This window comes from Bidens hawaiensis, unplaced genomic scaffold (genome assembly GCF_021521415.1).
Source record: "Bidens hawaiensis isolate Kalapana, Puna unplaced genomic scaffold, B.hawaiensis_p1.1 tig00023811_1, whole genome shotgun sequence".
Lineage (NCBI taxonomy): Eukaryota > Viridiplantae > Streptophyta > Magnoliopsida > Asterales > Asteraceae > Bidens > Bidens hawaiensis.
Window position 1 is genome coordinate 156,559 of NW_027493741.1, and position 14,569 is coordinate 171,127.

The window sequence follows — 14,569 nt, forward strand, 5'->3', positions numbered from 1 at the left end:
CCGGAACCACGTTTACACTATTTTTGGTTATTGACTTATCTCAACTACATATTTATTTTAGGATATTTTTATATTTGACCATTGACATGTAAGTACAACGAGTCAATGATAATGTATTATTTTTCTGTAAATTGATTATTAACATACAATAGTTACAATTATTTCAACAAACAGTCAAGTTATCAAAACAATGATATAAACATGAGCATTGCACACACACACGTATAAACATTCAAATTACCAATAACTAAACACGTCTCAAACTCGACCTAGAACACTAACAAGACAAATTCACCGTTAATCATAAGAAATGTTTAAATAAATTTAAGTAATTTATTTCTCTCTCCGCGCTTTCTTTAAGTTTATCTTTCTTTTCGAACCCTTTTTTAACAAACAAAAGTATAAAATGTACACTAGAGAGTCACATACATACATCTATGCATTAAGACAAGAATATGGATGTCATATTTTGTAGACATATATTGAAATCTAAATGCATAGTAGACGAATGGTGTAATAAAAGTTACAAAGTTTGATGCAGGGATGTCGCAATTGTCAACATATTATTGGTTTTTGTCATAAATGTTCCTTTATAAAGTTACATATGGATGGAAGAGAATTCAAGAAAAAAATACAACCGGCTAATTTACATGACCTGATGTATGAACGAATCGTGAGATGAGAACGGTGCATCGTAAATCGGTTGTAGTTAAACGAATGAACTTCATTCGCCCTAAAACCCACTAATACACATGTGCCACATCAACAAGGGCATGTTCGTGTTCGTTCATTTAACTTTAAAAGAACATGAATACTTGATTGAACAAATATTTGTGTTCATGTTCGTTTTTTTTTTTTTTTTTTTTGCATCTAAACGAACAGTTCATGAACATAACTGAACAAAAACACGTGAAAGTAAATGATCATATATGAACAAACAGCACTGAACACAAACGAACAAATATTCAACTATTAACTAGGTGACTCATACAAATAATAAATAATTATTTATCATTACTATATAAACGAATACAAACTAACATAAATAAACAAACAATAATAAACGAACGCTCACGAACATAAACGAAGAAATGAAAGATGTGTTCGTGTTGGTTCGTTTGATTAAACGAACACATATTTGTTGTTCATGTTCATTCTTTTATTAAATAAACAACCTTCTCGCCGAATAATTTACCGAACCTTCGATTCGTTTACAGGCCTAGATTTTGTTAGCAATAAAAGGAGCAAAATGTAACAAACATTACAAACCCTCAAAATTTAAAGGACGAAAGCTATAAATTCAAAAATAGTTTAACCCCCCCCCCCCCCCCCCCCCCCCCTCTTTATTTTTATCAATCGACCCGTTTATCATTATCAAATACTTGCTGTAAACCCTAATTCTTCGAAAACAGATATCATGTTTTACAGAGGGTAAGTCTTCGATTATCATTATTATTATTATTGTTATTGTTATCTTCCGATGCCTATTTAATTTCTGTTTAATTAGATCAATGTAGAATTTCAGGGTTTGGTATATTTTATTTGTTTGTGACTGATTAATTTACAAATTGATTATGTGATTAATTTAGAATTATTATTGTTAAACCTAATTTGTATAAAAAAAATGTGAAATTAATGTTGAATTTTATTTAGTTTTCTTTAGTTTAACTGTTCATGAGCTTGTTCTGTATCACAGTTTGTAAACTGTTGAGGAACAGTATCCAAAACAGTAGTGTTTAGGGCCGTAAAGGAGCCGAGCCGTGAAATAATTATAATTAAAAAGAAACAATGGCGTTTGGGGGCGTAAACGAGCTGAGCTGAGTCGAACTAGTTATAAAAACAAACAACAGCATTTAGGGGCGTAGACGAGCCGAGCTGAGCCCGAGCTTCTTTCAGCTCGAGCTCAGATCGTTATAATATAAGAGGGATCAAGCTAGAGCTCAGCTCGTTTAAAGTTGTATTTTTAAAGTTGAGCTAGGCTTGTTTAAGGCTGTATTTTTAAAGTTCAAGCTTGGTTCGTTTAAGGTTGTATTTTTAAGGTTAGAGCTTGGCCGGTTGTATTTTTAAAGTTTGAGCTTGGCTCGTTTAACGTTGTATTTTTTAAGTTAGAGCTTGGGTCGTTGTGTTTTTAAAGTTTGAGCTTGGCTCGTTTAAGGTTGTGTTTTTAAAGTTTGAGCTTGGCTCGTTTAAGGTTGTATTTTTAACGTTCGAGCTTGGCTTGTTTAAGGCTGTATTTTTAAAGTTCGAGCTTGGCTTGTGAGTAGTTTGTGAAGCTTGAGCTTGTCTTGTTTATTATTTACTAGTTTTTTTAATTATTTTATTAATATGTTTTTATAATTATTTACATATATGTTTATAACTTTAATATTTTTCTGTTTAGTATTAGTTTTTTTTGAAATATACTGAATAAAAGTTGTATAAGTAAAAAAGCTTGTTCAGGCTCGCGAGCCGGCACGAGCTACATATGTGAAGCTAGGGCTTGAGCTCGTTTACTAAATGAGCCTAAATAAAAGCTCGAGCTCGGCTCGTGAGTAGTTTGTCAAGCTCGAGCTTGGCTCGTTTTATTATTTATTAATTTTTTCATTATTTTATTGATATTTTTTGTAGTTCTTTGCATGTATATTTATAGTTATAACTTTTCATATAGTAAATTAGTAATAGTTACTACACAAATATGTTTAATAAAAGTTATATAAATAAAATTTCGTTTGGGCTCACGAGCCGGCACGATCTTCATATGTGAAGTTCAGGCTTGAGCTAGTTTACTAAATGAGCTTTATAAAAGCTCAAGCTCGTTTAAGCTCGACTCGGTTCAAGTTTTAACTAGCCAATTTCAAGTAGCTCACAAGCCGCACTGGCTCATTTAGTCCCCTATATACAAACATGCTTAAATGCTACAGTTGCTTATTTTTATAATGACAGTAAAAGCCATTGTTTACAGAAAGAGATTCATAATTTCAATCACAGCTTCCGTTAATAATTTAAATTTTTTTATTATCCACCTTCATATGGTTTAGATTAGACTTTAGTGTCCTCGATTTTCTTGCTCAGGCATTCATCAAATTTTATCTATATGCACAGATGTTATGCAATATACTAACATGATTTGTCTTAATCATATTAATTAAAGGAAATATGTGGAATCTGGCGACGGGCGTGAAATGGGTCTGAAACGACAGCGTGTAATAGATCAGGGTTCATCATATTACAGTACACCACCCGCTTCAAACTTTCTTTACAACCCACCCGCTTACTCATACGTGAACCAACCACCCTCTTTCCCGGTTGTCAGACTGCGGGGCCTACCATTCGACTGTTCAGAAACCGATATCATCGACTTTTTTCATGGTCTCGACATAGTAGACATCCTATTTGTCCACAAACACGGGAAGTTTGTAGGTGAATCGTTTTGTGTACTCGGCTACGCTTTTCAAGTTGAATACGCGCTTCAGAAAAACCGCCAAAATATCGGGAAACGGTACGTTGAAGTGTTTAGAAGCGACCGACAGGAATATTATAAGGCGATTTGTAATGTGGTTGCTGATTCACGCGTGGTCCGTCAACGGTCACCACGTCGTTCGTTACCGAAGCGTGATCCGTCAAAAGATAATGCACAGCATACGGGTGTGATTCGGTTGCGGGGTTTACCGTTTACTGCTAATCGAGATGATATTCTGGAGTTTTTTAAGGGTTCGGTTTTGTTAGACGATTCGATTTATTTTATGGTTAATTCGGAGGGAAAGGTGACTGGTGAGGCTTATGTGAAATTTGAAAGCCCGGAAGATTCTAAATTAGCTATGATGGAGGACGGAACGTGTATCGGGAATCGGTATATCGAGCTGTTCCCATCATCGCTGGAGGAGTGGCAGGAAGCGGTTTCAAATGGACGGTAAGTATACGCTTTTCATATAGTTTTGCCTTTTATATACACTTTGTTGTTTCTTTATTAGGATTAATAACTTCATATTATACCCTTGCAAACTTCAAAATTTATATATATACTCAACTTTAATGACCATTATACCCCTTTCCATTATATTTGTTTAAATTCCGTTTCTTATTTGGATTTTGATCGACATCAACGATAAGCAAGCGACCCAAACTGTCGTCTTTTCTTTTTTTTTTCCTTGGCACAGATTATCGAACAATCGAATATGTAAATCAAATAATAGGTTTTGGATAATTTGTTTTACTGGCTCCAACAGACCCATTGTCAAAAGGGTGAAATATAACTACCCAATTACCACCTTTGTTTAATTTGGGAGAATTTTATAGTTTTACTTAAATCTCACCAATTGTCGTTTTTGTTTCTATTATTTGTTATTAATTTCTCAGATATATTGAATTTTCCAAAAAGCCCAATCACTGGGCCTGGAAAAATGGGCGGGCTTGAGTTGGGTTGGGTGTCGGGTCAAACTGGGTTCGGGTCAGAACTGGTTGGAGTGAAAATAATTGGTGGTTCCACATTTAGAGCCGTTTTAATTTATCAGGCTTTATAAGATCCACCCGTTTTGATCACCGTTGCATAAGATGTTTAGACCCAAATTGACCCGTTGTATCATTTGAGTAAACGGAAATCAAACCCATTTCTTATTAAAACGGTTATAATTGCCAGGTAGACCGATTACCATTATTACAACTTGACAACTTCATAGAACAAAAGCTTTGCAAACGGTCAAACACAGTCTATTTAAATATTGATGACTGTGATTCATTCTGATTTAATAATATCCCATTTTTGGAACTCACATGTAGAAGTGACAGTATCTTCATTTGACGTTGAAGTTGACTTGCATTGATGCCTTTTTATTATTTGTTGGGTGTTAGACGAAACGTGCCAAAACCACCAGAAGAAGATACAAACGTGTTGCGAATGAGGGGATTACCATATTCAGCTGGAAAAGAAGATATCCTCGATTTCTTCAAAGAATTTGCATTATCTGATGACGCGATTCATATAACGTTTAATTCAGAAGGAAGGTCAACAGGAGAAGCTTTTGTGGAGTTTGCAAACTTGGAAGACTCAAAAGCTGCGTTAGCCAAAGATCGGATGACACTTGGCAGTCGTTACATTGAGCTGTTTATGTCGTCTCCTGAGGAGATGAGAGATCCAGTTTTAAGGGGTTGAGGATTTATTCGCTGTTTTTTTACGTAAGAATAATTGATCTTTTGTTCGACTTTTGTTGTGTTGTGATAACTGATGTATGTACTTTGGATTTCGGTTATGGGTATTTGTGATGAGAAAAGATGGTTGTTATTTGAGTGAAAATTTGTGGAATCATATGAAGTAAAAATGCATAGGCAGCTGTTTGTTTTGAGAACCATATGCGTGATTTAGATCTTACCGAGTACAAATCGAGTCCGGTTTCGGGTACAGATTTTGGTACTGAAATGCATACATTGTATGTACCCTACGGGCAGGATCCGGTTCGAGTTCAGGTAGTAAAAATCAGAGTCAGAGTGTAAAGAAACCCATATTCGGTTTTTATATCGGGTCCGGTTCCGAGTTTTTATATCGGATCCGGTTTCGTGTTTGGGTTTTCTGTGCAACCAAAATTGATGATAAAATAAAAGATGATGCGCGGAATTGTTAACAAGAAGTTTCATGCGCTAAAGAGACTTATGAGTTAGTATGGATAAGTGACCTCTGTCTCACGTAACTCATATCTACACGTGTAACTAATTATTATTATTATTATTATTATTATTATTATTATTATTATTACTTTTTTTTTATTTTTTTTTTGTAAAGGGGACGGCACTCCGGCTAACATTTCATTAATAAAGAAAAAGAAGAAAAAGTGATTACAAACTAAGAGCATCTAACACTGTTGGACATAAACCGTTCTCGAAGAAGTATACTCAAAATCAAACCAAACTACATCACAAAGCCGAAAATACTAACATAGCAAACTAATAACTAGAGAGCTACTTAACATATTTCATGAATCTCCCGGTTTCATTTCCTTCCGACACCACCTCATCATCATCATCATCATTAAAAAGTCGTTTATAGTAAGCTTGAAGCCCCGAAGACCACTTGGAAAAACAACACCAGGCGGTTTGGTGTTCGTGTCATCCCGAACCCCAATATCATCATCATAATAGTCATCCATCTTCTCTTCTATTTCATCCAAAGCACTAAACTTGTTAAGACATCATAATTCATAACACCTTATTGTTTTTTATCCACCATAACCGGTTCCAAGATTGGGCCAGACCTAGGCCCAAAATAAATTCCAACACCCGAGCCCACACCGATATTAACCGAATTGGATCTACTTGGGCCGATAGTGTTTGATTGGGCCTTAGGCCTACTTGAACTTTGTTGCAAATTATTCTGTGTTGAATATGAGACATTAATCATTGCATGTTGGGCCATAGAAGGAAGTCCACTAGATATGAGACATTAAACCGGTTAATCGAACCGACCCGAAAATTAAACCAAAATGGTTTGAAACTGATTATGAAGAATCCAGTTTGGAACCGATTGAAACCATAGGTTCCGAACCGGTTTGTAATTTTCTCCACCAAAACTGGTTAATCGAACCGAAACCGGTCAAAACCGGAGCCGATCGTAACCTGGTCAAGAAACTGGTTTCAACCCGAACAAAAAGTGATCATAAACCGGTTTTGACTTTTGTTGACCAAACCGAACTGGTTTTAACCCAAACCGGTTTGTGCACCTCTAGTCACACATAGAGGTGTAAAAAACCGGGTTGAGACTGGTTCAAGGCAAACTGACCCGAACCGGTTTAACAAGAAAACAGTTTCATCCAACCGGTTCATGAACCAACTCAAACCTCCGGTTTTGGTACCGGTTTTAAAAAGAACAATTCTAAACTTACCTGTACCAGGTCGACCTCTCTTGCTCCTAAACCGGTTTGTTTCAAACAAGTTTTGACCAAACCAATTCGGTTTGGAAAAAAAAATCCAGTTTTGTACACCTCTACTCACATGGTTTGAATTCTTTGCAAGCCACTGTTTCTTCATTTTCTTAGTTACCATAACTTCAAATCCATTCTTATCAACATTTTTAGCAGGGGTCTCGGACCTCATATCTAAAAAAACAAAAGAGACTTCTGTTTGTTATGAGATTTAACCTTTAAAAAAAAATTCTCAGTGTTAAGAAAAATATATTTAATTTAAGTATAACTTCTGAGAACAATTCTATATAATATTTTTTATTTAAAATTCTAGATGCTAAGGTTTACACAAAACAATTTTATGGGAAAACAAAAAACGAATTCTAGAAAAACACCAAACAAATCCCAAAAATCCAAGTGCATGTGCACGTGTGTATAATTAGAATCTATCCTTAAATATTGGGTATCCTAGGCCTATAACGTGTCTTATGCCTATACATAAACAATTTTTTTTGAACGACCAACTAATTAACGCCGAGTACTTCGTACGTGGCACCCATTGACTAAAGGTAGCCCGAGCTGGCCACGAGTCCGGACGGACGGAGCCCCTAACAGTCCACCTATTGAGGGATTTCCCGGATAAAACATGTCCCCCCCACGCCCGGATATGCCTATACATAAACTATAATTAGGTAGTTTTAAAATATGTATATAATTTAAAAATAAAAATGTATTATTATTATAATATATTTAAATTGTTTGACGAACAAAGTCTGGTCATGCGGGTACACGAATTTGCAAAAGGTCACCATCGCTCGTAATCACAAACAACGTTGGTGACCTAGCCTACAACCAATTTCAGGGAAAGACAACGCCTGATAGCTCACTGTGTTAAAACTCTTGACATTCTATCACAAACAAGACTCGAACTCGTGACCTTAAATATATATATAAAGCATGATGCTATCATTGGACCAATTGGCCGTTGGTATATTGATATACTTAAACACTAACTTTGTCTCTATAGCTAGAGTACATAGATTTTTTAAGTATGTAACTAAAACCGTTTTAATGATAAAAATTGCATAAAAACTTGATAAAATGATTTTGAAGGTAAATAAAAATAATTATTTTAGATAAATAAAAGTAAAATGTGGAAATAGTTTTTGGTGCATATAATGTATTTTACAAGAGATTGGCTAAATGTACTTGACTCTATTTTTAAATTTTTATGGCAACGTTCCCTTAAAAAACACATCAAATAAATAACATTTTTCTTTATTTTAAATTTATTTAATGTTAAAAAAGAGTGCAACATAAAAATAAAAAAAAATACAAGAAAAATAAGAAAAAAATTGCACTCGACACTTTGTGAAACCTAATAAATTGATTAAAGGAGTTGGGGTAACCACTCCAACCATCTATCATTTTTTAGTTCAAACAAGCAACAAGTTTATAGTGGTTGTCGTTCTAAAAATTTGGGGTCCATTGTAAAACGATAATATACGTTACATATAAATAATTAAAAATTAATAATCGCTTTATCCGGACCCCATAAGTGGTCAGTCCCTGTTTAAATAGTTTTTTAACATTACTGAATTTAACTTGTTTTTATAAGATATTTTAATCAAAATATATTTTAGATATTTAATTGATAAAAAATATAAGTAATAACCAACTTAATTTATACATCATAGAAGAAAGTGTAAATAGGTTGATGATAATGGTAATCAATGATTAATTTAATAAGATACGGTGGTCAAGTAATAAAATTTATACATGATACATAGGGTTGTATGGAACCGGACATCCGGTGTATGTTTGATGAAAACTTTGTTTATGTTCATCCGTTTAATAAACGAATCGGGCACGAAAAAATACTTGTTAAGCTTAAAGGACGAACATGGACAAAGTCCGCGTTCGTTCAATAGTGTTTGTGAACGTCCGGTAACGTTCGTCCAATTATGTCATGTAACGTCCGTCCGGTAACGTCTATTTAATAGTGTTGTGTATGTTGAAATTTATTGAAGAATGAAGAATTTGAAACTTGTTTCTTATGAAACGCTAGAAGTTTGTGGATTTTGAACACTAAAGCATTATCTTGTTATGATTATGTGTTTGGTTACTATGTTAAGTGTTAACTATTTTTGGATATCATGTGGTGTAATGTCCATTATTGTTTATGCTAAGTATTTTGATATGCCTATGCTTGTTTGTCCGTTAATATCCATTAGTGTCCATTGGTGATTGTCTGTCCATCATTGTCCGTTAGTGTTTTGTTGTCCTTTAGCGTCCGTTAGCGTATGTTTACAAGAGTAACAAACGGACACATACAAACTCATTTTCTTATTGAACGTACACGAACACGACTCTATGTTTGGTAGGATGTTTGTGAACCGTCTAATTGTTCGACAAAAGCTTAACGAACAAACACAGATAAGGTCTTATCCGGTTCAGTTTGATGATACACACCTACAAGTCAAGCTATATGAAAACCGTTTACAACATTTTTCCCTTCTTATTACTCAGTCTCCTTCATGTGACCAGAGCATATATTTAGTGCTATATAAATGTTATATTTGATTATTTGTTGATTATTTATTGACCTCCTCTAAATGATACCATTCGATAAATACCGTAGCATCTCACATTTATGGTCATAAAATATATCATAATATCAAAATATATTTACGTTACATTCTCATCATAATGCTTCAAGTATAAATTTATAATCTTAGAGCATCTAAAAGAGTCATCTCATTATATGTTCTTCTAGCTTCAAAATTCCAAGAATTCATAAGGATGTCATTTATAAAATTTTACGTTGCAGTTTTTCTTATATTAATGTTTGTTGGTAAGCAACACATTACTATAATCGTTTTATAGTAAATTATATATATATGTGATTTCAAAGTAGAATGTTAATTTGTACTTTTAACCCTATGAGTAACACGCTTTTAATGACTCACTATTCTTTTTATTGGTCAATGTATGCATGATTAATTTAGGGAGCAAGGTGATGTTTGGTGAAGCGTGTGAAGAAGAATGGCTCTCAGATCCATGTGATTTTGGTGAATGCAAAAAACAGTGTTTCGATAGAAGAGGAGTGTATTATGGCTTTTGTCTTTATACCGATACTTGCGTATGTATTTGGGGGTGTTGAGACCCATGAATTTTAATAAAATATATATATATATATATATATATATATATATATATATATATATATATATATATATTATATATATATATATTGGTTATCGTCTTTAATTTTAAAGTCTGGCATATGAAATCATTATCTTCAAGTAACCATATAAAGAAAAATTAAATTTGTACATAAAGATATGAATGTTTGTGGAAAGTGATTTTTGAAAATTTAGTTGAAAAGATCATTAAGTTATTTTTGGATGTACGAGCTAAAAAATTATTTTACAAAATACTCGCACTTTTCATTTTTATATAAAATAATTGCCTAACATAGTTTTTATGAATTGGCCCTTATTTTCTTTTCATTGCATAAAACATATAAATGTGATAGTTAACACTTATGATCTTAAGGTCTTAAGTTCGAAATCTGACTCAAGTGGTTTTTTTCTAGAATGATAGGTTGTCTCATTGATGTTATTCTTGAGTGAGTCATAAAATCATTCATTTGAGAATTGGGTATATGGTTGTAAACACTCTTAAAAAATATATATTAGAAGTCATAGAATTATGTGCCCAAAACAAGGGCAGTGGTATCCAATAATTTCAAATTGTTCTGTCCATGTGATCTTAATATCAAACATCTGACCTTAATTAATTAGAGTTAAGATAGATAATTAGTGTTAAGTTTAGCATATGATATAATAATATAAAATTGGCATCTAAAACAGACAGAAAGTAGCGGTGTCAATAGAAAACACAATATTCTTTTATAATTATTGAGATAGATTTTTACTATTTGTCTCTTTCTGGTTTCAGACCAAATACACTTCACTTGCAATGACTCATCCTGTCCTTAAGTTATATGATAAATATGGATGAGGTTTTAATTAGGTGTCCAGTGTCCTTTAATTTGGATCCAAAGGAGAATAAAATATCTTGAAAATCCAATTAATTTCTCGAAGTATCTTTTGAGTGAATTAAACACACGTACTTTAACTTTGAGAAGTTCAAAGTTTCATCTTAATAAAATCATTATAAGACTACCAAACAGCTAATCAATTATCAACATTTGACCAAGATTAGTTATCAATCTACAAAAGCCGAATTGAAGGAGAAAATTAGTGAGCTCCATGTACAAGCTCTAGGTGCTTTTATTGAGGTCATAAGAGTGATTTATTCAATTTACAATCGTGATTGGAAAATCGAGGATTGATAAAACCTGATGATTAAGTCACAAACACTTTTTCGTGAAGAGTGTCATGAAGGAAGACATTCTTTATAAGTGATAATTCGCACACTCTTTGATTAGCTTTGTATCAATGTCTTATTCGAAATCCACCCTGAAGTCATATTCATAATGTTCCAACTTCCAACCTATCTTATGGTATTTTTCTATCATCAAAACTAGAAGTTAAGATATTTACCATGGTATACAACTCTAAAAAAAATAGTTAATCACCCTTTCTTTGTTTTTTCAACTGCCAACGAATCCTTCAAATGAATTACTGCTTAAATTCATTGCATCAGAATACACTCGTCATTTGATTTGGGGAAAACTCTAACCGAAGGCCAATGCCTTTGAACACTCATCCAAAGGCACGACAATGCGGTGGTGAGATAAAAACCCGTTGAGTTCAAGGATCCAACTAGTGAACGACGTACTCGCCTAGTCTCTCGTCATCACCCTGGTGCCGCTGACCGAAGGCGCGACAATGCAGTGAGATAAAACCTGTTGAGTTGAATAATCCAACCTAATAAACGCCACATGCTCGCCTAGTCTCTCGTCATCACCCTAGTGTCACTGAAACTAAATGCTAAAGGCACAAATCAAACATCGGTCAAATAAAACAAGTCTCTTCCTAATCACTCCACCACCAGCTCATTTGCCCTCTATTTACTTAATCACCCTTTGTTAGCTCATAAAATCTCAAAGAAATGAAAATTTAACCCCCTATTTCCTCAAAACTTTTAACCATTATATCAACCAAATTCAATTAATTAACCCTTTGACAACAAAAAAAATACTCTCTTTGTCCCTCTACAAGTGTCATGGTTTGAAAAACACAAAATTTAAGAAAATTTAAATGATTGCATTTTTGTCTTAAAAATGACTATAATACCCTTCACATATATAAAAAGACAAAATTTAAAAAGTTTGAATGATTGCATTTATGAAAGGGTAAACTTGGAAATTAATTAATAAATTTTAAAAATAAACATTTGTATGGGACAAACTGAAAAGGAAATATGGACACTTTCAATTAGACGGAGGAAGTAGTAATTTTTCCGGGCAGCGGGCAGCCCACACGACTCCTGTCTATTTCTATATATACCCACGACCCACAACTTGCACACCTCTCTCTTTATCCTCTCTCTAGGGTTCCAGATTAATATTGTTAGATCTTCTTCACCTCCTTTCTTGTACTTAAGGTTTCTGTCTTTCTAACTGTTTCACCAGTTTTAGAACCAAATCTTTGTCTTTGTTCTTCAAGAATAAATTTGAATATTAATATTTCTTTCTTTCAATGGCTCCATCAAGAAAAAACACAAGATCAAAACCCTTAAAGAAGAAGAAGAAGCTTAATAACAACTCCTTGTTAATCAAAAAGAAAGATGAGATAACCAACACAGGATGTACAACTCCAAAAGCACAAAAGTATCAAATACCACAAATTCTAACATGTCCACCAGCTCCAAAGAAACGCAGGCTTGTTTCCAGTACTTGCACAATAAGAAGACCTATATCTTTCTTTGATCCACCAGATATAGAACTCTTCTTTGCTTCTCATTTGACATCAATTTATAATCATGTTCATACACATGTAAGGTGATATAGCATCATATATCCTCTAGAAGGTTACTAGTTAGTAGTTTGCTTTAATTCTCTTAATGTTTTTGTTATATATATGATCACTTTTATGATAGAGAAATTAAGAGAAGTGTTAGTGTGTTGTTTTCTTAAAAAAAAAAAGAAAAGAATCTATCTTTATTTAGTTATTTGAGTTTGTGTGGTAGGGTATGATCATTATGAAGTTAAGCTATAGCTAAATATTGTATTTGCTAACCTTTTTAAAGTTTGAGCATGAGTGCAATGTATGGTTGGATTATATTTATATAAAAAAATATTGGACTTTTGATTTCAATTGATCTTGTTCATCTTGTACATACATATATGTTTAGTTACTCGAAGTTACTTACTCGAGCCATTTATCGCGTAAGAATTTGTTTCAAAACTATGTTAATTTCCTCTCGATCACACATAATTATTTTGGTGTGTGTCATGTGTTTTATATGTGTATGTGTCATAATTATTAGTTGTGTGAGATGCTATGGATCATATATTGTACAAAGGATACACAAACATATTCTTAATGTTAATTAAACTTGCATATGCAGTCTGATTCAATAATACGGCTTATCCTAATGAGTTTTATGTGTGATGGTTGGCTGTTCACGGCCTAGCTGTACCTACAGTTTCTTTTTTGGGGTTTGAAGAATTGAAACCGGCTTTTTCGATATAATTAAAACATCATGATCGTTGCGAGCTCAAACATAAACCGATTCAAATCATTAAAAATTTAAAATCATATTGATGCATATGTATGTATGTTATATACATGCACTTGCTTGATATAAGCTAGGGCCACCATGCACCCCAAGAGAGATATAAGCAATGGCCCCTTCACAGAACTTTTGAGGCTTTAATCAATGCAATGAAAAAGACTTGCACAAAAGGAGTTTCTCAATTCACTTTTGCAGTATGAAGTTATGAAAAAATAAACATTAAAAGCTTTCTCTCTATCTCTTGTGACCACTATCCTCTCCAATATTGCCACTTGACTTTGAGATGCTCTTCCAAGGTAAAAGAGAGTAAATGAAAGTGGAGGGTAAATTGGTCAGTTTGCAAAATGATTAAATTAAGGGTGGGGTCAATGGACTTAATTGGAATGTTGTTGTTTTCAATATGGGTTAAGTTAAGTTGAGGTGAGATCATGGTGTCAGATTGATGCTTTATGTTTGTCTGTGTTTAGGCCAACATGAACTATGGAATCCAAGAATGGGCTTGTGTTTCCAACAGTCTTTAAGAGAGGTTAATGGCCTAATATCTTTTGTTTTCATAAAAAAAAAACAATATATGTAATTTCATTAAGTTTTTACTATAGTCAGCACGTACTCAGCACATGTATTCTAGCTCTTTTGGTAAGTTAAATAAGGCCATGGCTTTAGGCCTTTAATTTTATAGGGCCTCCATCTTAAATATAAGTTATGTATTATAAGATTTTAAAAGTAGAGTTACTCAAAAAATAGTAACTCATTGATGGTCACAAGCTAAGGACGATTGTTACATGTACATATTCATCACCAGTGCATATCAATATATCATATATATTCTATAATTCTTGTATACTTTCTAGCGCTATACGCATAAAGAAAAGAAAAGAAAAATGTCTCAACATTTTAGTTAGTTTTAGTTCAGGACGTTAAGCCAGCCCTGTTCTAACCCAATAGCATCAAAATATTTGTTAAGATATAGTTCCTTTCAAATTATGAGCATT

General features: G+C 33.3%; 1 protein-coding gene across 1 annotated transcript; it reads left to right on the top strand.

The window, feature by feature from the left end:
- Positions 1 to 1,413: 1,413 nt before the first annotated feature.
- LOC143568101 (uncharacterized) lies at positions 1,414 to 5,227 on the top strand. Its single transcript, XM_077054336.1, has 3 exons — positions 1,414 to 1,431; positions 3,131 to 3,889; positions 4,828 to 5,227. Exons 1-3 carry the CDS (start codon positions 1,418 to 1,420, stop codon positions 5,126 to 5,128), a joined length of 1,074 nt encoding a protein of 357 aa, XP_076910451.1. The 5' UTR covers positions 1,414 to 1,417; the 3' UTR covers positions 5,129 to 5,227.
- The last annotated feature ends 9,342 nt before the right edge of the window (positions 5,228 to 14,569 follow it).